The sequence below is a fragment of the Bubalus bubalis genome, chromosome 13 (assembly GCF_019923935.1).
Source record: "Bubalus bubalis isolate 160015118507 breed Murrah chromosome 13, NDDB_SH_1, whole genome shotgun sequence".
Taxonomy (NCBI): domain Eukaryota; kingdom Metazoa; phylum Chordata; class Mammalia; order Artiodactyla; family Bovidae; genus Bubalus; species Bubalus bubalis.
Genome location: NC_059169.1, coordinates 20,863,374 through 20,888,727, shown reverse-complemented (window position 1 = coordinate 20,888,727; position 25,354 = coordinate 20,863,374). Strand labels below are relative to the sequence as shown.

General features: G+C 41.0%; 1 protein-coding gene across 1 annotated transcript in view; it reads right to left on the bottom strand.

Moving 5' to 3' along the window:
• Positions 1 to 914: 914 nt before the first annotated feature.
• DCT (dopachrome tautomerase) overlaps positions 915 to 25,354 on the bottom strand; it is a 41,261-nt gene continuing 16,821 nt past the window's right edge. The window contains exons 7-8 of the mRNA XM_025263246.3: positions 6,176 to 6,377; positions 915 to 2,113 (exon numbers count right to left, since the gene is read on the bottom strand). Of these exons, the coding sequence (XP_025119031.3) occupies positions 1,941 to 2,113; positions 6,176 to 6,377 (375 nt within the window). The 3' untranslated portion in view covers positions 915 to 1,940. The remainder of the gene's footprint in view (positions 2,114 to 6,175; positions 6,378 to 25,354) is intronic.

The window sequence follows — 25,354 nt, the reverse complement described above, 5'->3', positions numbered from 1 at the left end:
AGACCCACTCAAATTCACTTAGTTCAGATTGAGCTTTGTCCTTTTCTCTCGCGTCTGAAGTCTTATTCCAGGGGATAACACAGGGTCTTGGTAACCTTGCACCTTCTAGCACTCCCATGTGGAGAAGGCTACAGAGACCTCTTAATCCCATTCACATACATCCATTCCAGTAGAGAGGAGCTGAAATGAGTGGACAGAAGGGCCACTCCTATGGCTTCACTCCTACTGCATGGGTATCAGATAGAAACAGATGAAATTGCCTTAAAAATCTCAAAAGCCATTAACATCTCAGAGGTGGGGATCATCTTGGTGAGTCTAAACATCTTTGTAAAGATTGCCTCATTCTTATCTCTCATAATCTGATGATTACTTAGTGAATCATAACCATTTAATTCTAAATTATTATATTTTGTACGGATGGTTCGCTTTTAAATGCTAAGACTTAACCAATTGGCATTTGTAAGTAACCATTAGTACAGTGCAGCATTAATGAATTTAAATTCAACTCTTTAAAATAAGTCAAATGCTTGAAAAATTTTTCATCTGAGGTTACCCAGCAAAGGAACTGGTTCAGGGTTGTGGCTTAGCTGGTAAAGAATCTGCCTGCAATGCGGGAGACCTGGGTTTGATCCCTGGGTTGGGAAGATCCCCTGGAGAAGGGAAAGGCTACCCACTCTATTCTGGCCTGGAGGATTCCATGGACTATATAGTCCATGCTGCTGCTAAGTCACTTCAGTCATGTCCGACTCTGTGCGACCCCATAGACGGCAGCTTACCAGGCTCCCCCATCCCTGGGATTCTCCAGGCAAGAACACTGGAGTGGGTTGCCATTTCCTTCTCCAATGCATGAAAATAAAAGGTGAAATCGAAGTCACTCAGTCGTGTCCGACTCTCAGACCCCATGGACTGCAGTCTATCAGGCTCCTCCATCCATTGATTTTCCAGGCAAGAGTACTGGAGTGGGGTGCCATTGCCTTCTCCGTAGGGTCGCATAAAGTCAGACATGACTGAGGGACTTTCACTTTCAGCCAAATGATCAGGGCAATGGAATGTTAATCAAATTGTCTCCTGTTCAGGCTTAGAAGCTCACCAGACTTCTCCAGTCAGACTTTCCCAGAAAGAGTGATGCTGTACTCGTTAATAAGTTCAAAACAGTATATTAATCAACTAGATTAATTTAAACCAATTTAATCCTTGTCTGTTCACTTACCACTATAGGATCAATGTTTATTCAGCTATTGATTCTTGTGAGAGCTCTGCTATTAAGAACTGCAGACCCTTTATAAACTCTGTAACATCTAATTTATAAAAGAGAACCAAACTGATCATTCATTCATCCATTCTTATTCCCATATGGAAAATAAGGCCTATTTTCATCTTCAAGGCCATTTTAAAGACTGGAAAGAAAAAGAAAAATGAAGCCTCGGGAAGATGATCAGGAATCCACCTAAAAGCATAGATGTTTATGCCTAAAAGAGACCTTGGAGACTCATGCAGCACCTGCCACATTCCTGCCCTCCTTTACAAAGGAAGAAACGTGAGTTAAGAAAGATGTAACCATGACCTGGTCCAGTTCTCAAATTACACTGACCTGCATATTTCAGTGAGTCCACTGTATTGATTTGGGGGGGGGGGATCAGAACACGAGGAGGCTTAATCAATCAGTATGGGGAATTATTATCAGATACCACCAGTTGTCCTCAGCTGTACCTTTGTTTGATGGTAGAGATACCCTCAAGCACTTTAGCTTGTTTGTTAAACAAACAAGCAAACCAGAAACTAGAGTTTCTACACATCTTCCATACTTGGGATCATCACTGTAACAGGAGGGGCTATACCAAAGCCCTTCAACGAAAGGAAGAACAGTGAGGATTCATTTGCAGGTTGTCAGTCAGACCTACGGCTCAGGCAGCCTCTTCTCTAGAGCAAGGTGTGAGCATCTAGGCTTCTTCGGTGTATCTTCTGTTGCTTAGCTGTGTCTCCACTAAGGGTGTATACCCTTTTCGAAGTCGTCTATATTGAAGGAAAAGAAGCAATGCAAAAAGGACAACCAAAACCACGAGCATCCCCGTAACCACTGAGAGCACTGTGGTCCAATCTGGAGTTTCTTCAACTGAAATTAAAGCAGAAGAAAAGAGTCTTACAACTGGGGTTTTCATCAGCTGAACACTCTTAGAAAAGGGAAGAATAAACCAGTGTGTCTTTTACGTGTGCTTTTGTTGATAAAGCAAAACTACACTGACTGGAATAAAATTTTTCTCCTTCCTTACGAACTATTTATCATATCCATAACTTTTTTTTTGTGGAAGTGGAAAATGACATTCCATTGTTTGAATATAGCTTATTGTATTTTAAAAATTCCTTACGATAAATACTTATACAGAATAAAACCTCCAAGGAAGTATATAACTACTTTTGTGAGTTAGAAACTCATTTGTAAAAGTGCATGCTAAAATGGTATCTGGAGAACTGCAAAATATACAACAGCCAGGTCTAGAAATTCTGCTGTTGTTTCTACCTTTTTTATGGAGTGATCAGTGAGTAAGACGGATGAGACTGGAGATTATAACAGGGGTCATTCAAGAGAGAGAGTAGAAGAAATTTGGACCCATTTAAATAGTTGTGAATAAAATCAGGATCATTACATGATAAATGCAATCCTCTATTCAAACATATTTTTATAAGCACTTTTCCAAAATATTAATGGATTTCACTTCCAATGTATTTATGCCTATTTGTCATTTTCTTAAAAATTATCCTTGGGCAGTTGTTCTTAAAATCAGTTTTTCTGAAGTGGGTTCTTGTTCTGTACTCTACACTTCTCTAAATGTAAGTCTGTCCTTCTAGTCCTTTCTCTCCAGTCCCACAGAGGACCCTGACTCATCCTGATGGGGTTTCTCCAAAAGGATTTTAATTTGTCTTTTCCTGCAACAATTGCCATCCTCATCTTCTTAAAACACAGGTTTTTATTCCGTCATTTCTTTGTTCAGGAGCCAAAAATGATTGCCTTTTGTTATTGTCCAAACTCTTCTGCCTAGCTTTTTTAAAAAATTACTTCTTTTTTTTTAAATTGCGGGAAAACATATATGACATATATTTTATCACCTTAACCATTTTTAAGTTCTGTGACATTAAATACATTCACATTGTTGACATTCATCACCACTATTCATCCATAGAACTTTTTTCCCTGCAAAACTGAAATAAATAATTCTCTAGTCTTCCATCCCTTCCCACTCTCTAGCAACAAGCAACCACTCTTTCTGTCTCTATGAATCTGACTACTATAGGTGCCCCATATAGTGGAATCATATAGGTTTTATCCTTTTGTGATTGGTTTATTTAACTTAGCATGTCTTCAAGATTCACCCATGTTACAGCATGTGTCAGGACTTCCTTCCTTTTTAAGGCTGAATAATATTCCATTGTGTGTATGGACCATATTTTATCTGTTGTTATTTTGCTTATCTATCAGTAGGTACTTGGGTTGCTCCCATCTTTTAAAAAAAAGTATTTATTTTTAATTGGAGGATAACTGCTTTACAATAGTGTGTTGATTTCTGCCACACATCAATATGAATAAGCCATAGGCACACATATGTCCCCTCCCTCTTATATCTCCCTCTTATTGCTTCCACCTTTTGCCTTTTGTGAATAATGCTGCTATGAATAGAGGTGTACAAATATCTGCTGGAGTACTTGCTTACAATTCTCTGGGGCTATGCCCAGAAGCAGAATTGTTAGATTGCATGGTAATTCTGTGTTTAATTTTTTGAGGAGCTACCGTATTGTTTTTCACAGAGCCTATGCTAACATTCCCACCAGCAATGCATGAGGATTCCATTTTCTCCACATTCCCATCAACACTTGTTATTTTCTGCTTTCTTGGTAGCAGCCATCCTAATGGGTATAAAGTGGGATCTTATTATGGTTTCTGCCCAACTTTTACAGTTCCTGATAACCAGGCATTCTCTCAGATCCAGCCTTAATTCACAGTTAATTACTCAAGCCTTTCACTGCAGCCAGGTTTTCTTCTCATGGTCCTCTATATGGACTACATGTGTCTGTCATAGTCCTGTTCCCTGCCTGTCTTCAATCTAAAATGCCCCTTTCTTTCCCCCAACCTACCTAAAACTACCATCTCTTTTTTAAAAAACCTTTTTTCTTTTTTTGACCACATAGCACAGCATGTGGGATCTTAGTTCCCCGTCCAGAGATTGAATCTGAGTCCCCTGCATTGGAAGACGTGGACTCAACCACTGGACACCCAGGGAAGTCCCTCCATCTCTTTAATCCAGTTCAGGACCCAGCTCCTTTCCCAAATCCCTCTCTCCCTTCTTCAATCTTGGGTTATAGTTATGTCGCCTCAGAGAGGATGTAAATTTTTGTCAAACCAATAAAAGAATGTGATTTGTATCTTCTAATGAGTTAGTGCATTCTGGGCATATTTAGACTCTCGGGTTATATCTGTTAATTGACTGATGTCAGAGGCCGTGGAAGCATGGTCAGAAGCACATGCCAAACTTTCTGACTATTATTATGTTCAATCCCAGAGAAATGAGAAAAGTTTCAAAGAGACCTTCTTACCTCAGCTGCCTAAAGAAGAGAAACTTCAAATCAGTAAAGAGAACAAGCTGCAGTAGATGTAGAACTGGAAGGGAAAACAGAGGGCAGAGTCCAGGGTCTGAAAGGTTTTGAAAGTTGAGAGAGAAGGGGGCGGGGAGGGAGTAAGACACAGAGGGAGAGAGAGAGATGTGACCTCAGAAATGGTCTTGATTACTTTGCAGGCTGAGATTTAGAGAAGATGAAATAGCCATTAATGGGAAAATGCCACCAGCACATAGGCTGTGTGTTTTTCAGCTTCTTGACAAATTAAGAGATATTTTTTTTGACTGTTTTACCTTTCCTTTATCAACCTGTCCGAAGGTTCTTTAAATGGCACATGGAGCTATACTGGGGTCTGGACAAATTTGAAAAAAAAAAAAGTATGCCCCTACATTTATCAAAATATCTTTCTGTATTTTGAACCAAGTAGAAAAGCTAATAAAAAATCTACAACTTAAAAACAAGACTTCAGGACTTCCCTGGTGGTACAGTGATTAGGAATCCACCTGCTAACGCAGGGGACATGGGTTCGATACCTGGTCTGGGAAGATTCCACATGCCTGTGCAACTACGCCCATGCACCACGATTACTGAGCCCGTACTCTGGACGCAACATGCCATATCTCCAGAGTGCTACAACTACCAAAGCTCACGTACCGAGAGACTGTGCTCTACAACAAGAGAAGCCACCGCAGTGAGAAGCCTGAACACCGCATCCAAGAGCGGTCATCGCTCACTGCAACTAGAGAAGCCTTCACACAGCAACAAAGACCCAGCACAGCCAAAAATAAATCAGTAAAATTATTTTTTTTAAAGAATAAAAACATGATTTCAAAAAATTCATTTAAAAAAGTGTACCCATGAAGTCCCACACAGCCCAGTCTACTGGCAGGTCATTGTCATCTTTAGAAACCCACCAGGCAGGGGTGGTGTGGGTTAACTGGGAAAAAAAATACATGGCCTACTTACAAACTAACACAGAGGTATAAAACAAACAACAGCCTGGCTTTAAAATTTTGATACTGTATTCAACATGGATTTTTTTTTTGGCATTAATTTGGGTTTTTGATAATATTGCATTATATAATTACTTAGCTCAATTACTGAATTTTTGGCTTCCCTTTGAACTTTGTGCCTGAGGCAAGTGCTGCATTTGCCTCACCTTAAACCCAGCTTTGTCTTTAAGTAAAGATCTCTAAGAGGTCCTGCTAGTCGCCATCCATCTGTGGCTACTGCATTTTGATTTTATTGGTTAGGCATTTCAAACCATGGCTGGTTTTCAATTGTCAGATCAGGTGCAGTTGTAGATACTTGCCCTAAAACAAGTTCTCTTAACAACTTTCAATTTTCTAAAACAAGAGTCATCCAACAGTCCCTTTTCTGATGTTTAATTGGTAGTTTAAAGGCTCATTTTGTAACTATACATACTCTAAAAAATTGCCAATAAACTTATCTAGATCTGAGCACTTCAATTTAAGGTCTTGATTTAGAAGAAAAAGAAAGGAAAAAAAGAAAAGAAAGCCTCTTTAGAAGATTAATGAATCAGTCATTTAGAAGTTGCATTAGTTACCTGGCAGATCAATGGCATAACTGTAGCCAAGTTGGTCTGCGGTTAAAAAGAGTTCCTCATTAGTCACCGGAGGGAAGAAAGGAACCATGTTATACATCCGATTGTGACCAATAGGTGCCAGCTCCCGAGGCCAGGCATCCACAGGCGGATTGAATCTTTTCATCCACTCGTCAAAAATGGCATCAGTGAAGGAATGAAGGACCTGCAAGACAGTTGAACACAGTGTTAACACTGATGGATGTGTGTTCAGTCACTAAGTCATGTCTGACTCTTTTGTGACCCCATGGCCTGTAGCCTGCCAGGCTCCTCTGTCCATGGGATTTCCCAGGCAACAATACTGGAGTGGGTTGCCATTTCCTTCTCCAGGGGATCTTCCTGACCCAGGAATACAACCAGTGTCTCCTGCCATAGCAGACGTATTTTTCACCACTGAGTCACTTGGGAAGCCCTGTCAATATTGATGGGTCTGTTCTAATCAGACCAATCTAATTGGAACTTTCTCTAAAATGAAATGAAGTTGGTTTTTCTTGACATCAGGAACTTCTTGGTGACATACCCACTGGCAAGTTCCCCTGGAGAAGGGAATGGCAACCCACTCCAGTATTCTTGTCTGGAAAATTCCATGGACAGAGGAGCCTGGCAGACTATAGTCCATGGGGGCAGAGTTGGACATGACTCAGGACTAACACTTTGCTTTTCACTTTCAAGGCTGTATGGCATATCACTCCATAAACCCCTTTGTTAAGTGAACAAAGTAAGGTTCATGTTGCAGATGCAGCAGTGGTTTAAGAATATTTGAGGCCTTCAACAAATTCATGTTAATTATTACATTCAGAAAAAAAGGCAAGTATGATATAGTGCAGCCAATATTCAGATGCTTTGCTTTTAACAAGGAAGAAAGGAGACATTGTGTTTACCAAGAGTATAATACAAATGGATAATTAAAAGAAAGAAAACATCCAAAACGGGTCTTGAAATTTCTCCCACCCTTCTATGTGCTCACTATATAAGCGTCTTATTTGAATTCTCAGTGTTAGGCCAGCAAAAGAAAAGTCTAAAAACGTTGTGCATAGTGCTGTTTTATTTTCTCAAGAAAGCTGTCACAGTCCTTTTCAAAGACAGCGGTTATTACGTGTTTTAAAATATTAACAGCAAAATTTCACATTTATAGTCCTGATTTTGCAATAGGACACAAACATGAGCGTTCAGCCCAGGCCGTTAGAGGTCCTCTTTCACTCCTAGAAGTTCAGGGAGCCCAGGGACTCCGTCTGATTTTCCTTCCCTCTTTGTCTGCAGTGTCTGTCAGTCACTCCAGGGCTTGTCACACAGGGGAAAGGAGATACTTACTTCAGTAAACGCAGGTTAAATGAATTCATTTATCCGCCCACCAGTATAGTACTGGTAAAGTTATACTACCACTTATTTGTTCATCAATTTTCCATAATGAGACTCCTAACCCCTAAAAGTCAGAGATAAGGTCTTTTCACCTTTGGAGTTTTAGGCTTAGTCTAAAACTTGGACAGAGTTGATGTTTAATAAGTTTCTGTTGGCTGACGACAGTGCCATGCAAAGTACTTTTTTATTTTGTACAACTCGTCCAAGGGCTTCCCTAGTGACTCAGATGGCAACAAATCCATCTGCAACGCAGGAGACCGGGGTTCAATCCCTGGGTTGGGAAGATCCCCTGGAGCAGGGCTTGGCAACCCACTCCAGTATTCTTGCCATAAAGAAGTCTGATCATTGAAGAACTGATGCTTTCAAATGGTGGTGCTGGAGAAGCCTTTTGAGAGTCTCTTGGACAACAAGAGGTCAAACCAATCAATCTTAAGGAAACCAACCCTGAATATTCACTGAAACGACTGATGCTGAAGCTGAAGCTCCAATCCTTCAGCCACCTGGTGTGAAGAGCCGACTCACTGGAAAAGACTCTGAAGTTGGAAAAGATTGAGGGCAGGAGGAGAAGAGGGTGACAGAGGGTGAGATGGTTGGATGGCATCGTCGACTCAATGGACACGAGTTTGAGCAAACTCCAGGAGAGAGTGAAGGAGAGGGAAGCCTGGCGTGCTAGAGTCCATGGGCTCACACAGAGTCGGGCACGACTGAGCAGTTAACAATTTCACTTTCTGGTTTGTACTACTGCTGCTTTTTAGTAGATAATAGTTTCAGATTTTACCCGAGGTTCCTTGTAGCTTTCTACCTGAATTGTCTCACGTGTCTACATTCACGATAGTGAAAAGAATCAAGTGATTTACTGAAAGGATTTTTTTTCCTGAATGGATTTTTAAAGTTCATGGCAAGTATGAAATGAAAATATCTCCTGCCATATTAATAAACAAGACATGTCACAACCATCAGCGATTTCTGGCCTCCGAATGGGCATGAGGGCTCCTGAAACTGCTGCCACACACCAGCCCCGTGGTGATTGCTGAGGAGCTGGGAGAATCCAGGAAGCAATATGAACAAGGAAACAAGATTGGCCCCAGATAGTTGAGGCACATATGAAAGGAATGAATTCAATGAGCCCAGAGGCTTACACCTTCCCATGCACAGAATGCTAAATTCCTTAACTTGATACCTGATCTTTGATGTTAAGACTGCCTGTTCCCTTTGTTGCAAACTTGTATATAGCAGGACTTCCCCTCCTGCCTTCTTAGAGCGGTTTTCTCAAGCCACTGAGATGCTGTCTCCCGGACTCGGAGTCCTAAACATTCCCGCCAAATAAAGTAACTCTCTACTTTTAGGTTGTGACTGTATTTTTTGGTCAATGCAAGATACATGTTAAAAACCAAAACATCAAATTGTAAGACCTGGGCTTTCACAGAGAGAAAATATTTTTTGAGTTCTGAAATCTTGTCTTTGAGTCACAGAATTTAAGCCCCGAGGGAATAAAAGGCATCAAGCTTATCAAATGAGCAACAGCTTTGAAGGAACACATGATAATTCGAGAGATCATGTCTCTCACAAGTAGTTCAAGAGAAGTTCCTCTTTGAGAAGGGGCATTAACCCTGGAAAAGGAGCTGAGCATTAGCTGTTGGTGTAGGTCTCTGAAAACAATATCACGTGTGGTAAAATCCTGGGAGCTCCACATAAGGTTAGAAGTTTCCCAGAGAGAGCTCCATGTTCCAGGTCTGGCCTCAGGAGCCTGCCTCAAGTGTGGAGCCTGAGCAATAGATGTTCAATGTCTATGAGTAGCAAGCACTATTGATTGCTTGCCCAATAGCGTTTCTCCTCTTCTTTCTCGGTAACTTCTTTGGTGTTTGTGGTGAAGCAATGTGCCAAGTTATCCATGAGATTTAGCTGGAAATCACTGGATAGGACTTCTAGAAAATCTTGTTAAAGATGGTTGTCTCAGCTTAAAAGGGGCCCCTTTCCCCTCTCCATTCCTCCTCACTGCTTCCTGGAACATGGGTGTGATGGCTGAAGCTGCAGCAGCTATCTTAGCAGCCCGCAAGCAAAGCTAAGAAAAGAAGCCACGCACCAAGGATGGTTAAGCAGAAAGACAGAAGGAGTTGATGATGACTATGGAGATACTATACCAAGGCTGAACCACCTGCCACCGGAGTTCTTTTACATAAAGAGAAAAATAAACCTCTCTATTTGTTGCTTAGACTTCTGTAATTTTGGTTTTCTATTTTAAGCAGTTGAACCAAGTGCTAACTGATACACAGAAAAAGGCATGTATCAGAATGTACTTTCTAAGAAAGGCCGCACAATATCTCTTAAACTTTTAGAAACCATCTGAGTTGAAGTCAGAGATCAAACTGTGATTTTTAAAAAAAAAGAGATAAGAGAATCTCAGGGCAGAGAAAGATGTATAGTCAATGCTCTAAGAGGCAAATAACTGGGTGAAAACACCAGAATTCACCAGGTGTGGAAGGGTAAACCATTAGGGACGGGATGAGACTCTAAAGAAATTCATAATTTGGAGGGAAAGAACAGGGGAAGAGTAATAAGGAGAAGATTATAGGTCTCAGATGAGCCGTTAAACATTATCCAATAAAAGCTCTAATAGGAACTACATACAGATGAACCAATTTATAGAATGTAGTTAAAAAAAAAAAAGGCCAGCATATGCCAAGGAGATGCAAAATAGGCAAGAGACAAAGTGCTGTGAGCAACAATGTATCCAGAGGCTAGAAAGAGAAGCAGGGCAACAGGGAGACTAGGTATTTTTGATAAAGTTGTGAACACTGTTCCTAAATGAAATAACCTGAATTGCTTTTGATAAACCAGTGGTATTTTTGTTGAAAAGTGTTGGTCGCTCAGTCATCTCTGACTCTTGTGACCCAAAGAGCTACAGACTGCCAGGGTCCTCTGTCTGTGGGATTTCCCAGCCATTCCCTTTTCTAGGGGATCTTTCCAACCCAGGGATCGAACCCAGGTCTTCTACACTGCAGGTGGATTCTTTACCATCTGAGCCAACAGGGAAGCCCCATCTTTGTTGAACACAGGTTGAAAATAAGCTACTATCTCTGTAAACATAATTCGAGGGCATAAATAAAAGCAAAAGCAAAGTAAAAGTAAACTGCTGTTGCCTTATATCTGCTATAGAGATTTATACTTATATTTTAGCATTAATAATTGAGTGCCTCAGAAATGAGGTTACAAATTTTGGTACACAAACTTAGCCTATCTTATTCCAACAAAGTAAACATAGGTATAGGAAGGAAAAAATAATGCTAAATTTCAACTTGCAAAGCAGTATTGAAGAAAATGTGATTACATGGGCTTTCAAGGTAAAAAAATTTTAATGCAACCTTGCAGAAGAAAGCAATTGATCAACAAATACTGTGCTTAGAGGCATAAAGAAACTTAATAAAGTACTGGGAAAACATGCATATCTTTCTCAAGATCACTGGAGGATAAAGTTACTAACAACCTTCTCTTGTCATTGTTGTCATTTAGTCGCTAAGTTGTGTCCAACTCTTTTGCGACTCCATAGGTTGTACCCTATCAGCCTCCTCTGTCCGTGGGATTCCACAGGCAAGAATACTGGAGAGGGTTGCCATTTCTCCAGGAGATCTTGCCAACTCAGGGATCGAACTTGTGTTTCCTGTATTGGCAGGCAGATTCTTTACCACTGAGCCACCTAGGAATCCAACCTTCACTTAGGGGACTGAAAATTCAGATTGTTGCCACGTGGAATCTCTGACATAAGAAGAGTATTTGTGCCTACAGCAAGATTGCTATGGAATATTTATTTATTCTTGCTTTCTTCTATCAAGGATTTGAAGCATGGTATAGCCAAGATGTTGGTTTTATATACCTAAAGAAGCCATATGTAATAGGCTTGAAATAGTTACATAACACTCAATTTCTACTTAGCTGACTACTAAGCTCTCCCACTGGAGAAGGCAATGGCACCCCACTCCAGTACTCTTGCCTGGAAAATCCCATGGGCGGAGGAGCCTGGTAGACTGCAGTCCATGGGGTCGCTAAGAGTCAGACACGGCTGAGTGACTTCCCTTTCACTTTTCACTTTCATGCATTGGAGAAGGAAATGGCAACCCACTCGAGTGTTCTTGCCTGGAGAATCCCAGGGATGGGGGAGCCTGGTGGGCTGCCATCTATGGGGTCGCACAGAGTCGGACACAACTGAAGTGACTTAGCTTAGCTTAAGCTCTCCCACAGGGAGATGAGTACTCCATAGGCAGCACATTTAGTGAGAGACAAGAAACCACCAGAGAAAATGGGCATTTGAATAACAATAGAGTCTCCCGGGCAGTGCTAAGCCCAGATGGTGTTTCTCCTTTTACTATAATTTTCTTTCCCTCTCCTTTTCTACCCGCTCTCTCATTGCATCCTGAGCAGACAGAATGGAAGGTATTTTTTCAGGCAGTTTGGAAGAGTTACCGAAGGAAAGCACCCTTTCTGCATAGCTTTGTATGATAGCATTGTATACAAAATACACATATGTATACATATAATTATACCATATACATTGTATACAAGATATAATAATATGCATATAAAAGAAATAGCAAGAGCATTAGGAATTCAACTGCGATATCCCTGAGAAAGAAGGCTTGTAGTTTAAACATTAAATTTTGAACAGATGCAAACAGAGGACTACAGGAGAGTTCTGCTGTTAATATGTCAGCTTTAAAAGATGTGACCAGTTCAGGATACATCATAGGCAAACAATACGGATTGAAAAGAGAAGACCAGGGTGATGTTAGAAGAGATTCTAGATAGGAACTGAGATACTCCCAGGCCATTTGAGGTTAAGGAGCCTCCAAAGCTCTAAGAGAGGAACTCCAATCAATGCTAGAACCATCTTAGATATGTACATATATTATGGTTTGCCATTATATTACTTAATTCATCAATGTGCTGAGTTGCTCAGTTATGTCCAACTCTTTGCAACCCCATGGACTATAGCCCACCAGCCTCCTCCATCCATGGGATTCTCCAGGCAAGAATATTGGAGTGGGTTGCCATTTCCTTCTTCACAATTCATCAATAATGAAGTGTATACAGTTCATCTCTTAGGTTTAATTCTTCTGCATAGACTATGTGTTTATCCTTATAAAATTTAGACTTGAAAAGAACCCTTTCAGCTTCATTTAACCATTTAGCATGTGCAAGTTAAAGATCAAAACATCCCTACAAACTATTATTTATAAAATAAGCTACAAGGATATACTGTAAAACACAGGGACTATACCTAATGTTTTTAAATAACTCTAAGTGTAGTATAATCCTTAAAAATTGTGAATCAGGGCTTCCCTGATGGTACAGTGGTTACAACTCTGAGCTTCCAATGCAGGGGGCACAGGTTTGATCCCTGGTCAGGGAACTAAGATCCTACAAGCCACATGGTGCAGCCCCCCCAAAATAAATAAATAATTATTAAAATAAAGTAAAATGATATTAAAAAGAAACCCACTTCTGTATAATTTTTAAAAATTTAATTAGGAATCACCAAATTGTATACTTGTAACATACAATATTGTACATCAAGTATACTTCAATAAAGAAAATAAATAAGAATATATCATGATAGAATGTGTGATATACACTTCAGTCAAGAGTATTTCTTGTACTTAATTAAATATTATTATAGCTTTTCAATTGTTAAGAAAAATAAAATCACCCCCTGCTCAGAACTGAGCCTATGGAAACCCTGACATCCTGGAAGATCCTGCCCCAAGGAGGTGGCCAGCCACCCTTGCTGGTACCTCAGCTCTTGCAAAATTCACCAAGATGGTAGGAATTAGCAGCTGTCTATTTCAGGTATTTAAAAACACATAGATTCAATAAAATAAATGTGACATTTTAAAAACATGAATCCTTACTCATGATAAAACCAATGCCCTATCTTTCCAAAAGTCAAGCAAAATCATTTAGACCTGCCTCTTCACCAATTAGTGTTAATTCCCTGGTGGCTCAGAGGGTAAAGCGTCTGCCTGCAATGCAGGTAGACCTGGGTTCCATCCCTGGGTCGGGAAGATCCTCTGGAGAAGGAAATGGCACCCCACTCCAGTACCTTTGCCCAGAAAATCCCATGGGCGGAGGAGCCCGGTAGGCTACAGTCCATGGGGTCACAAAGAGTTGGACACGACTGAGCGACTTCACTTTCACTTTCTTTCCCATCAACATGATCTGACAGGACAAAATGTCCTCAGTGGTCATGAAAGCAATTGTGAAGGGATCAAGGGAAGAACTGTCTAAACAGACAAAAGGCAAAATTGCAGCTGGAATACTCAACATGGGGAAATTTTTGAGTAGAAAACTTTTCTTATAATCTCTTCTCAGCCACTTACATAGGGTGTTGTACTCCCCTTAGCCTCTCTGAACTTTATTGTCCCCATATTTACCACACACAGTTTTGTGAAGTTAAAAAATTATGTTTACATGGCATCTAGTGACACAGTAATAAGTGCTCAATAATCTGATATTCTCCTCACAAGAGTTTACTGCATATCAACCGAGTACTAACCACTAACTAACCTACATACCTAACCACTGATGCAGAGGTTGGATGTGGTATTAGTTATAATGTGAGCTTCCCTTAAGCTAGTGAACCCTAGAAAACACAGTAAAATTTTAAGATTCTTTTTATATCGACCATTTTTAAAATCTTCATTGAGTTTGTTACAATATTCTGTTTTATGTTCTGGATTTTTGGGCCTGAGGCATGTGAGATCTTAGCTCCCCAACAGGGATGGAACCCATACCCCCTGCATTGGAAGGCCAAGTCTTAACCACTGGACTGCCAGGGAAGTCCCCTAAGAACACATTTTTATATGAACAGAGTATTAGGTTTCCAAGAAAAATAAAATATTTAAAGAGGATGTTTTATTTGTTGCTAACTTTGGGGGCTTCCCTCATAGGTCAGTTGGTAAAGAATCCGCCTGCAATGCAGGAGACCCCAGTTCGATTCCTGGGTCAGGAAGAGCCCCTGGAGAAGGGATAGGCTACCCACTCCAGTATTCTTGGGCTTCCCTTGTGGCTCAGCTGGTAAAGAAGCCTCCTGCAATGTGGGAAATCTGGGTGTGATCCCTGGGTTGGGAAGATCCCTTGGAGAGGGGAAAGGCTACCCACTCCAGTATTCTGGCCTGGAGAATTCCATGGACTGTATAGTCCATGGGTTTGCAAAGAGTTAGACACGGCTGAGCCACTTTCACTTCACTACATAGAGAACAAAGCATTTCACTATTTCTCTTGAAAGTGAAAGTGAAAGTCGCTCAGTTGTGTCTGACTCTTTGCAACCCCATGGACTGCAGCTTGCCAGGCTCCTCTGTCCATGGAATTCTCCAGGCCAGAATACTGGAGTGGGTAGCTGTTCCCTTCTCCAAGCGATCTTCCCAACTCAGGGATAGAACCCAGGTCTCCCATACTACAGGTGGATTCTTTACCACCTGAGCCACCAGGGAAGTCCTAATTCTCTTAAGAACCTTTCATTTTTTTTTCTCTTCCCAGAACTCATTATCCTATGTGAATAGACAGACCACAGAAAAGAAAATGCAAAAGATTCCTTAAATATGTGAAAAGATGCTGAACTTCATTTAGAAGAAAAGAAATGAAAATGAAACTCACTGAAATATTTTCACCTATCAATTGGCAAAAATGGAAAAGGTGATAATATACCAGACTAATGAGAGAGAGTGGAGGAGCTGTCCCTCTGCTACATAGCTGGGTAGAGGGAAAAAATCATTCAACCTTCCACAGGGCAATTTGGCAATATCTACCAAATTTCAAATGCATTTATTTCACTTTTCAGCCAGTAATTCTCTCGCTTATCCTATATGTTCATTTATTGCTGAATTGTTCATAAACCAAAAGATGAGAAACCACCTAAACATCCATCAGTAGGAGACCAATTTGGCAGTGAGTTCATGCTAGAGATGGAGAAGGAAATGGCAACCCACTCCAGTATTCTTGCCTGGAGAATCCCATGGACGGAGGAGCCTGGTAGGCTACAGTCCACTGTGTCGCAAAGAGTCGGACGCGACTGAGCGACTTCACTTTCACTTTCACTTCATGCTAGAGAATACCATACGTGTGTGCTCAGTCATGCCCAAGTTATTTGTGAACCTATGGACTGTAGTTTGCCAGGCTCCACTGTCCATGGAATTTTCTTGGCAAGAATACTAGAATGGGTTGCCTTTTCCTCCTCCAGGGGATCTTCCCGACCTAAGAATGGAACCCCTGTCTCCTGCATTACAGGCAAATTCTTTATCACTGAGCCACTTGGAAAGCCCACAGAATACCATGCAACCTTTTAAAAGAAAAGTGTTTAAAATAAGTAAAACAAATAAAGAGTAAAAGTCACAGAAGTGTCTATAGTATGCCTTCATTTGGATAAAGAAATATATAAAGAAATATATAATGTTCTTGTATATTTATAAATTATATCTGGAAGAATAAAGAAAAATGAGAATGGATAGCTGGGAGCTGGTATTGATAAAGGGATTTCATTTTATGCCTTTTTCATTTGAACCTGTTATGTGCATTATATGTTATAAAGTTTTTAAATTAAAAAATTTAGGAAACTACATAACATTCAGAAAATATGTGCATTATATTGGCCACTGTCAAATATATATATGAATATGAAAGGAAATAAGCAAGAATATTAAAATGGAATTATAGGCACTTTAAAATATTTTTGCCAATATATCTGCAATTATAAATTATTAAAAATCATTAAATGGTTAAAAAATTTTATTTTTTTTAATTTAATTTTATTTTTTAACTTTACATAATTGTATTAGTTTTGCCAAATATCAAAATGAATCCGCCACAGGTATACATGTGTTCCCCATCCTGAACCCTCCTCCCTCCTCCCTCCCCATTCCATCCCTCTGGGTCGTCCCATTGCACCAGCCCCAAGCATCCAGTATCGTGCATCGAACCTGGACTGGCAACTCGTTTCATACATGATATTTTACATGTTTCAATGCCATTCTCCCAAATCTTCCCACCCTCTCCCTCTCTCACAGAGTCCATAAGACTGTTTTATACATCAGTGTCTCTTTTGCTGTCTCGTACACAGGGTTATTGTTACCATCTTTCTAAATTCCATATATATGCATTAGTATAGTGTATTGGTGTTTTTCTTTCTGGCTTACTTCACTCTGTATAATAGGCTCCAGTTTCATCCACCTCATTAGAACTGATTCAAATGTATTCTTTTTAATGGCGGAGTAATACTCCATTGTGTATATGTACCACTGCTTTCTTATCCATTCATCTGCTGATGGACATCTAGGTTGCTTCCATGTCCTGGCTATTATAAACAGTGCTGTGATGAACATTGGGGTACATGTGTCTCTTTCCCTTCTGGTTTCCTCAGTGTGTATGCCCAGCAGTGGGATTGCTGGATCATAAGGCAGTTCTATTTCCAGTTTTTTAAGGAATCTCCACACTGTTCTCCATAGTAATTGACATAATACAACATTATTTTCAATGCTCAAGGTATTTGTCTAATTACAACTTTTCTTTTTAAAAAAGATAAATAAAGTAGATCCATTTTTAAGTGTTCTTGAGGGGAGAAAAGCAAGGCCCTATATACTTTTTAAAAAATTTTCAACTAACTCATAATAATTCAGAAATATTTATACTCGCTATTGTGACCTATTAATTTTATTGCAGTTTAGGAAAATAGAGTCAGACAAGATCTTACAGGCTTAACTTGGTGTAGTCCATTAGATCTTCGTTTTTAGAAACTCATTTTTGGGAATTCCCTGGTGGTCCAGTGGGTAGGACTCTGAAATTCCACTGCAGGGGGCACAAGTTGGATCTCTGGCTGGGGAACTAAGATCCTGCAAGATGCACAGCATGGCCGAAATACAACAGAAAAAACTCATTTTCTCTTTTCTTGCTTTATATTCTTAAATTTGTCTCTTATCCAAATGATTGTCATTATTAAGAAATATAAATAAATAGTAAGGATTTACTGTATAGCATAGGGAACTATTTTCAACATCTTGTAATAATCTAATAACCTATAATGGAAAGAATCTTAAAAAGAATATATATATATACATATACACACATATTGTATTAGTTTCAGGTGTAAAGTGATTCAGTTACATATATAATATACACAAAGTGAAAATGAAAGTCTCTCAGTCGTGTCTGACTCTTTGCGACCCCGTGGACTATACAGTCCATGGAATTTTCCAGGCAAGAATACTGAAGTGGGCAGCCTTTCCCTTCTCCAGGAGATCTTCCCAGCCCATAGATTGAACCCAGGTCTCCCGCATTGCAGGTGAATTCTTTACCAGCTGAACCACAAGTAATATATACAATAATATATGTAAATAAATCAACACGACTGAGGCGACTTAGCAGCAGCAACAGCAGCTCAATAAAAAAAGAAATAAATATGAATGGTAATAAGGCTGCTGGTATGTCTTAATTCCATTTAGAATTTTAACATAAAAGGTGAAGAACAGACACATGAGCTATTCAGTAATTATTAACTGTGCTGCTGCTAAGTCACCTCAGTCGTGTCTGACTCTGTGCAACCCCATAGACGGTAGCCCACCAGGCTCCCCCGTCCCTGGGATTCTCCAGGCAAGAACACTCGAGTGGGTTGCCATTTCCTTCTCCAATGCATGAAAGTGAAAAGTGAAAGGGAAGTCGCTCAGTCGTGTCCAACTCTTTGCGACCCCATGGACTGCAGCCTACCAGGCTCCTCCATCCATGGGATTTTCCAGGCAAGAGTACTGGAGTGGGTTGCCATTGCCTTCTCCAATTATTAACTGTGCAACCTATTAATCTCCCCACCAAGAATTAAAACTTGCCAAATGTACCTTTTCTAAGAGGATAACATCCAAATACATCATTAAGAATATTTTCTTTAGGAATTGGGCACAAAGTCACTAATCCTCTAACATAGTTTCTTTCATGGCAGTTAACTATTTAACTTTGCAGTCTATTGGTTTCCCTCCTTTTTTTCTTTTCTAGGTTATACCCAAATTTGATATTGAAAACAGAACTATTTAGCATTCTTGTGACCTAATCTTACTTTCCATGATAAATGTGTGCATTTCCTTCAATTACCTTAAAATTAGAATTTCAGAGATTGGTTCAGAGTATTTCCTGCATTTTAACATCACACCTTCTCATACTCATTTCGATCAAATACAAATGTGTGTTTCTCTTGCTTGAAGAGATTTCACAAAAAACAAATTTAATAAATGTCATATGCAATATGTTTGCATAAATTTGAATTCCAGAAGCCATAACTCTGTAAACTTAAATGCTTTCACCTGGCTCTCAATATTGTTGAAGCTGAATTGGCTTCAACATGAAACTCTTTGTCAATAGCCTAAAGTAATTGTGAGTTCTGGAACTGGTGCCAAAACATTACTCCTTCTGTGCCTTCAAAGAAAGGCTGTGGCTTTTTGTCTATTTATATGCACACAACTTATACCAAGGAAAACAAATTTTTAAATATTAAAGGTATTAAAAGTAATGAAGACAAGGATGATAAAACAGCTTGTGTCTTTCAACTAATGTAAGTCACGGAATCCCACATCCACAAAATCATAATGTGGGCTTCCAGCTAGAGCAGGAAGAGAAAGATGACTAAAGAGATATCTGTACTACACAGAAGACGCTGATCCCTTCCAGCCAGGGTTGACAAACTAAAACCTGCTGGGTAAACAGGGCTCACTATTCTTGTAAATAAAGTTTTATTAGAACACCACACTTGTAGGCAGATAGGAGACAGATGGTCTGAAAGGAAAGAACCAAATATAGCTTTTTGACATAAAAAACACCATTTTAAGCCTATGCCATTTTGCCATCTAGGCCTGGCCACAGTGTTTGCCCTTGAACAAGCCTCAGTAATGAGGATTTTAAATGAACAAAAAACCAAATTGACTGTTACCAGACAAGATAAGTAACAATAGCAAAGGTAACAAATCAGTTGTAAAGACTCTCCGTTCTGTTTTAATATTAAAGATTAGCCTCAAGCACTTTCTTGAGCTGTTCTGAAGAATCTAAACCCTCTTCTGAAAGCCCTCATCCACTAGATGAGTGGAGCCTAGGAGATGATGATGTTAACCTTTTCTCACTTGAAACTTAAGCTGGGACTAAAGCCAAGTCCAACTAAAGCTTGGACTCTGTCAATCTTTGCTCCAATTCTATGCTGAATCCCGGGTGGTTCAGCTGGTAAAGAATCTGCCTGCAATGTGGGAAACCTGGGTTTGATCCCTAGGTTGGTTGGGAAGATCCCCTGGAGAAGGTAAAGGCTACCCACTCCAGTATTCTGGCTTGTATAGTCCATGGGGTCGCAAAGAGTCAGACTCGACTGAGCGACTTTCACTTCAGTTCACTTTATGCTGAATTCTCCTATGCACAAGTCCCTTCATGAATATTCATGTACCCTTAGCTTAAAACGTCCCCAGTTTTGCTATTCCTCCAGGAGACGCTGCTTTGGGAAAGACCCCAAAATGTTCTCCTTACTTGCTATAAGTAATAAATCCTTCCTTCTCCCAATTGATCTTTGGCTTGGCTGTGTTTTCTGGCTAAACATCCACCAAGAGATGATCCCAGTTTTGGGTAACACACTCACTTGTTCATGATCGTCTATGGCTCCTTTCCTGCTACAGCGGCAAGGCTGCACACCTACAACAGAGACCATCTTGTCTGCAAAGCCTAAAACATGTGCTATCTGGTCATTGACAGAAAAATGTTGTCAAGCCCTGCAGATTTAGTAGGGTTTCCTCAAAATACTGCTGCTGAGTCATGTCCCACTGTCTGAGACCCCGCTGAGGCGGGACTGTGGCCCATCAGGCTCCTCTGACCATGGGATTCTCCAGGCAAGAATATTGGAATTGGTTGCCATTTCCTCCCCTAGGGGATCTTTCCAATCCAGGGATCAAATCCATGTCTCCTGCATTACAGATGGATTCTTTACTGACTGAGCCACCAGAGAAGCCCACTTAGTGGGTTTCCTCAAAATAAGGAGATAAGATTTGGCAATCCTTGAAACTTAGGACCAAAAATCAAATTACTAGCCATCACCACTCTTACCTTTGGTAGGAGTGAAAGGTTTGGGTTTAACCTTCAATTTGTCAAAGGACTGCTATTCACATAATATTTTGGAGTACTGTGTAAAGAGTACTGTAATATTCTCCCTTATTAATAAGGGTTGTTATGTACAAATTAAAAATGTATGTTTTAATAAAAATTTAGAGATGTATTGTATTGATAAATAGCTAGATAGCAAAGAAGGTAGACATGGAAATATTTGGCATTGCTGATGGCTGAAATGATAGCCTGAAAGTGATGTGAGATATCAAATTAGAACCAATGAACAAGGCGGGCATCTTACAGAAGAGCAAAGATGACAATGGAGGATTTACAGATAACCCCTCACCTTATTAGAAGTGGGGACCAATAGTCCACATTTCTGATCCTCTGATGGCAAGAACAGCAGCTCATTTTCAGTCAGTCCTTTGCGAAGTGAAGGGGGCCAGGACCAAACACTAAACAGAATTTTGGACGTCAGGTAGGTAGGCATCATGCCAGGGTCATGGCATATGCACAGTCCTTCTAGTCCATCACGTACCTTCAACACTGCTCATTCTACCAATGAAAAATCCTTCCTCTTCATGCTCATGTTAAGTTATGATATAATTTATAACCTTATTAGGGTTTCCCAGGTGGCACTATGGTAAAGAACCAACCTGTCAATGCAGGAGATGTAAGAGATGTGGGTTTGATCTCTGGATTGGGAAAATCCCCTGGAGGAGGGCCTGGCAAACCACTCCAGTAATCTTGCCTGGAGAATCCCATGGACAGAGGAAACCAGCAGGCTATAGTCCACTGGGTTGCAAAGAGTTGGACACGACTAAAGTGGCTTAGCACACGTGCACAAATAATCTTATTATGTTAATTTATGAATCCACCTCTGAACTGTAAACTCCCATACAGTTCAGTTCAGTTCAGTCGCTCAGTCGTATCCGACTCTTTGCGACCCCATGAATCGGAGCACGCCAGGCCTCCGTGTCCATCACCAACTCCCGGAGTTCACCCAGACTCACGTCCATCGAGTCAGTGATGCCATTCAGCCATCTCATCCTCTGTCACCCCCTTCTCCTCCTGCCCCCAATCCCTCCCAGCATCACAGTCTTTTCCAATGAGTCAACTCTTCACATGAGGTGGCCAAAGTACTGGAGTTTCAGCTTTAGCATCATTCCTTCCAAAGAAATCCCAGGGCTGATCTCCTTCAGAATGGACTGGTTGGATCTCCTTGCAGTCCAAGGGACTCTCAAGAGTCTTCTCCAATACCGCAGTTCAAAAGCATCAATTCTTCGGCGCTCAGCCTTCTTCACAGTCCAACTCTCACATCCATACATGACCACAGGAAAATCCATAGCCTTGACTAGACGAACGTTTTTTGGCAAAGTAATGTTTCTGCTTTTGAATGTGCTATCTAGGTTGGTCATAACTTTCCTTCCAAGGAGTAAGCGTCTTTTAATTTCATGGCTGCAGTCACCATCTGCAGTGATTTTGGAGCCCCCCAAAATAAAGTCTGACACTGTTCCCACTGTTTCCCCATCTATTTCCCATGAAGTGATGGGACCAGATGCCATGATCTTCGTTTTCTGAATGTTGAATTTTAAGCCAACTTTTTCACTCTCCACTTTCACTTTCAACAAGAGGCTTTTGAGTTCCTCTTCACTTTCTGCCATAAGGGTGGTGTCATCTGCATATCTGAGGTTATTGATATTTCTCCCGGCAATTTTGATTCCAGCTTGTGTTTCTTCCAGTCCAGCGTTTCTCATGATGTACTCTGCATAGAAGTTAAATAAACAGGGTGACAATATACAGCCTTGATGTACTCCTTTTCCTATTTGGAACCAGTATGTTGTTCCATGTCCAGTTCTAACTGTTGCTTCCTGGCCTGCGTACAGATTTCTCAAGAGGCAGATCAGGTGGTCTGGTATTCCCATCTCTTTCAGAATTTTCCACAGTTTATTGTGATCCACACAATCAAAGGCTTTGGCATACTCAATAAAGCAGAAATAGATGTTTTTCTGGAACTCTCTTGCTTTTTCTATGATCCAGCGGATGTTGGCAATTTGATCTCTGGTTCCTCTGCCTTTTCTAAAACCAGCTTGAACATCAGGAAGTTCACGGTTCACATCTTGCTGAAGCCTGGCTTGGAGAATTTTGAGCATTACTTAACTAGCGTGTGAGATGAGTGCAATTGTGTGGTAGTTTGAGCATTCTTTGGCATTGCCTTTCTTTGGGATTGGAATGAAAACTGACCTTTTCCAGTCCTGTGGCCACTGCTGAGTTTTCCAAATTTGCTGGCATATTGAGTGCAGCACTTTCACAGCATCATCTTTCAGGATTGGAAATAGCTCACCTGGAATTCCATCACCTCCACTAGCTTTGTTTATAGTGATGCTTTCTAAGGCCCACTTGACTTCACATTCCAGGATGTCTGGCTCTAGGTCAGTGATCACACCATCGTGATTTTCTGGGTCATGAAGACCTTTTTTGTTCAGTTCTATGTATTCTTGCCACCTCTTCTTAATATCTTCTGCTTCTGTTAGGTCCCTACCATTTCTGTCCTTTATCGAGCCCATCTTTGCATGAAATGTTCCCTTGGTATCTCTAATTTTCTTGAAGAGATCTCTAGTCTTTCTCATTCTGTTGTTTTCCTCTATTTCTTTGCATTGATTGCTGAGGAAGGCTTTCTTATCTCTTCTTGCTATTCTTTGGAACTCTGCATTCAGATGCTTATATCTTTCCATTTCTCCTTTGCTTTTTGCTTCTCTTCTTTTCACAGCTATTTGTAAGGCCTCCCCACACAGCCATTTTGCTTTTTTGCATTTCTTTTCCATGGGGATGGTCTTGATCCCTGTCTCCTATACAATGTCACGAACCTCATTCCATAGTTCATCAGGCACTCTATCTATCAGATCTAGGCCCTTAAATCTATTTCTCACTCCCACTGTATGATCATAAGGAATTTGATTTAGGTCATACCTGAATGGTCTAGTGGTTTTCCCTACTTTCTTCAATTTAAGTCTTAATTTGGCAATAAGGAGTTCATGATCTGAGCCACAGTCAGCTCCTGGTCTTGTTTTTGCTGACTGTATAGAGCTTCTCCATCTTTGGCTGCAAAGAATATAATCAATCTGATTTTGGTGTTGACCATCTGGTGATGTTCATGTGTAGCGTCTTCTCTTGTGTTGTTGGAAGAGGGTGTTTGTTATAACCAGTGCATTTCCTTGGCAAAACTCTATTAAGTCTTTGTGCTGCTTCATTCCGTATTCCAAGGCCAAATTTGCCTGTTACTCCAGGTGTTTCTTGACTTCCTACTTTTGCATTCCAGTCCCCTATAATGAAAAGGACATCTTTTTTGGGTGTTAGTTCTAAAAGGTCTTGTAGGTCTTCATAGAACCATTCAACTTCAGCTTCTTCAGCCTTACTGGTTGGGGCATAGGCTTGGATTACTGTGATATTGAATGGTTTGCCTTGGAAATGAACAAAGATCATTCTGTCGTTTTTGAGACTGCATCCAAGTGCTACATTTCCGACTTTTGTTGACCATGATGGCTACTCCATTTCTTCTGAGGGATTCCTGCCCGCAGTAGTAGATATAATGGACATCTGAGTTAAATTCACCCATTCCAGTCCATTTGAGTTCGCTGATTCCTAGAATGTCGACATTCACTCTTGCCATCTCTTGTTTGACCACTTCCAATTTGCCTTGATTCATGGACCTGACATTCCAGGTTCCTATGCAATATTGCTCTTTAGAGCATCAGACCTTGCTTCTATCACCAGTCATATCCATAGCTGGGTACTCTTTTTGCTTTGGCTCCGCCCCTTCATTCCTTCTGGAGTTATTTCTCCACTGATCTCCAGTAGCATATTGGGCACCTACTGACCTGGGGAATTCCTCTTTCAGTATCCTATCATTTTGCCTTTTCATACTATTCATAGGGTTCTCAAGGCAAGAATACTGAAGTGGTTTGCCATTCCCTTCTCCAGTGGACCACATTCTGTCAGATCTCTCCACCATGACCCACCCATCATGGGTTGCCCCACAGGCATGGCTTAGTTTCATTGAGTTAGACAAGGCTGTGGTCCTAGTGTGATTAGATTGACTAGTTTTCTGTGAGTATGGTTTCAGTGTGTCTGCCCTCTGATGCCCTCTTGCAACACCTAGTCTTACTTGGGTTTCTCTTACCTTGGGCGTGGGGTATCTCTTCATGGCTGCTCCAGCAAAGGGCAGCCACTGATCCTTACCTTGGACGAGGGGTATCTCCTCACCGCCACCCTTCCTGACCTTCAATGTGGGATAGCTCCTCTAGGCCCTCCTGCACCAGTGCAGCCACGGCTCCTTGGACATGGGGTTGGTCCTCCCAGCCACCGCCCCTGGCCTCTGGCGTGGGGGTGTGGGGTAGCTCCTCCTGCCTGCCGCCCCGGGCGTGGGGTAGTTCCTCCCTGCTGCAGCCCCTGACCTCAGACACAGGGTAGCTCCTCTCAGCCGTTCCTGCGCCATCGCAGTCTGGCACTCTCGGCCGCTGCCCCTGACCTCAGACATGGGGTAACTCCTCTTGGCCACTGCCCTTCGGGCATGGGGTCCTCCCGGCTTCTGCCCCTGACCTCGGACGTGGGGTAGCTCCTCTCGGCCACCTGCGCTTCGTGTGCCGGTCGCAGCCACCCATACTCCCATCCAGGGTCATCCCA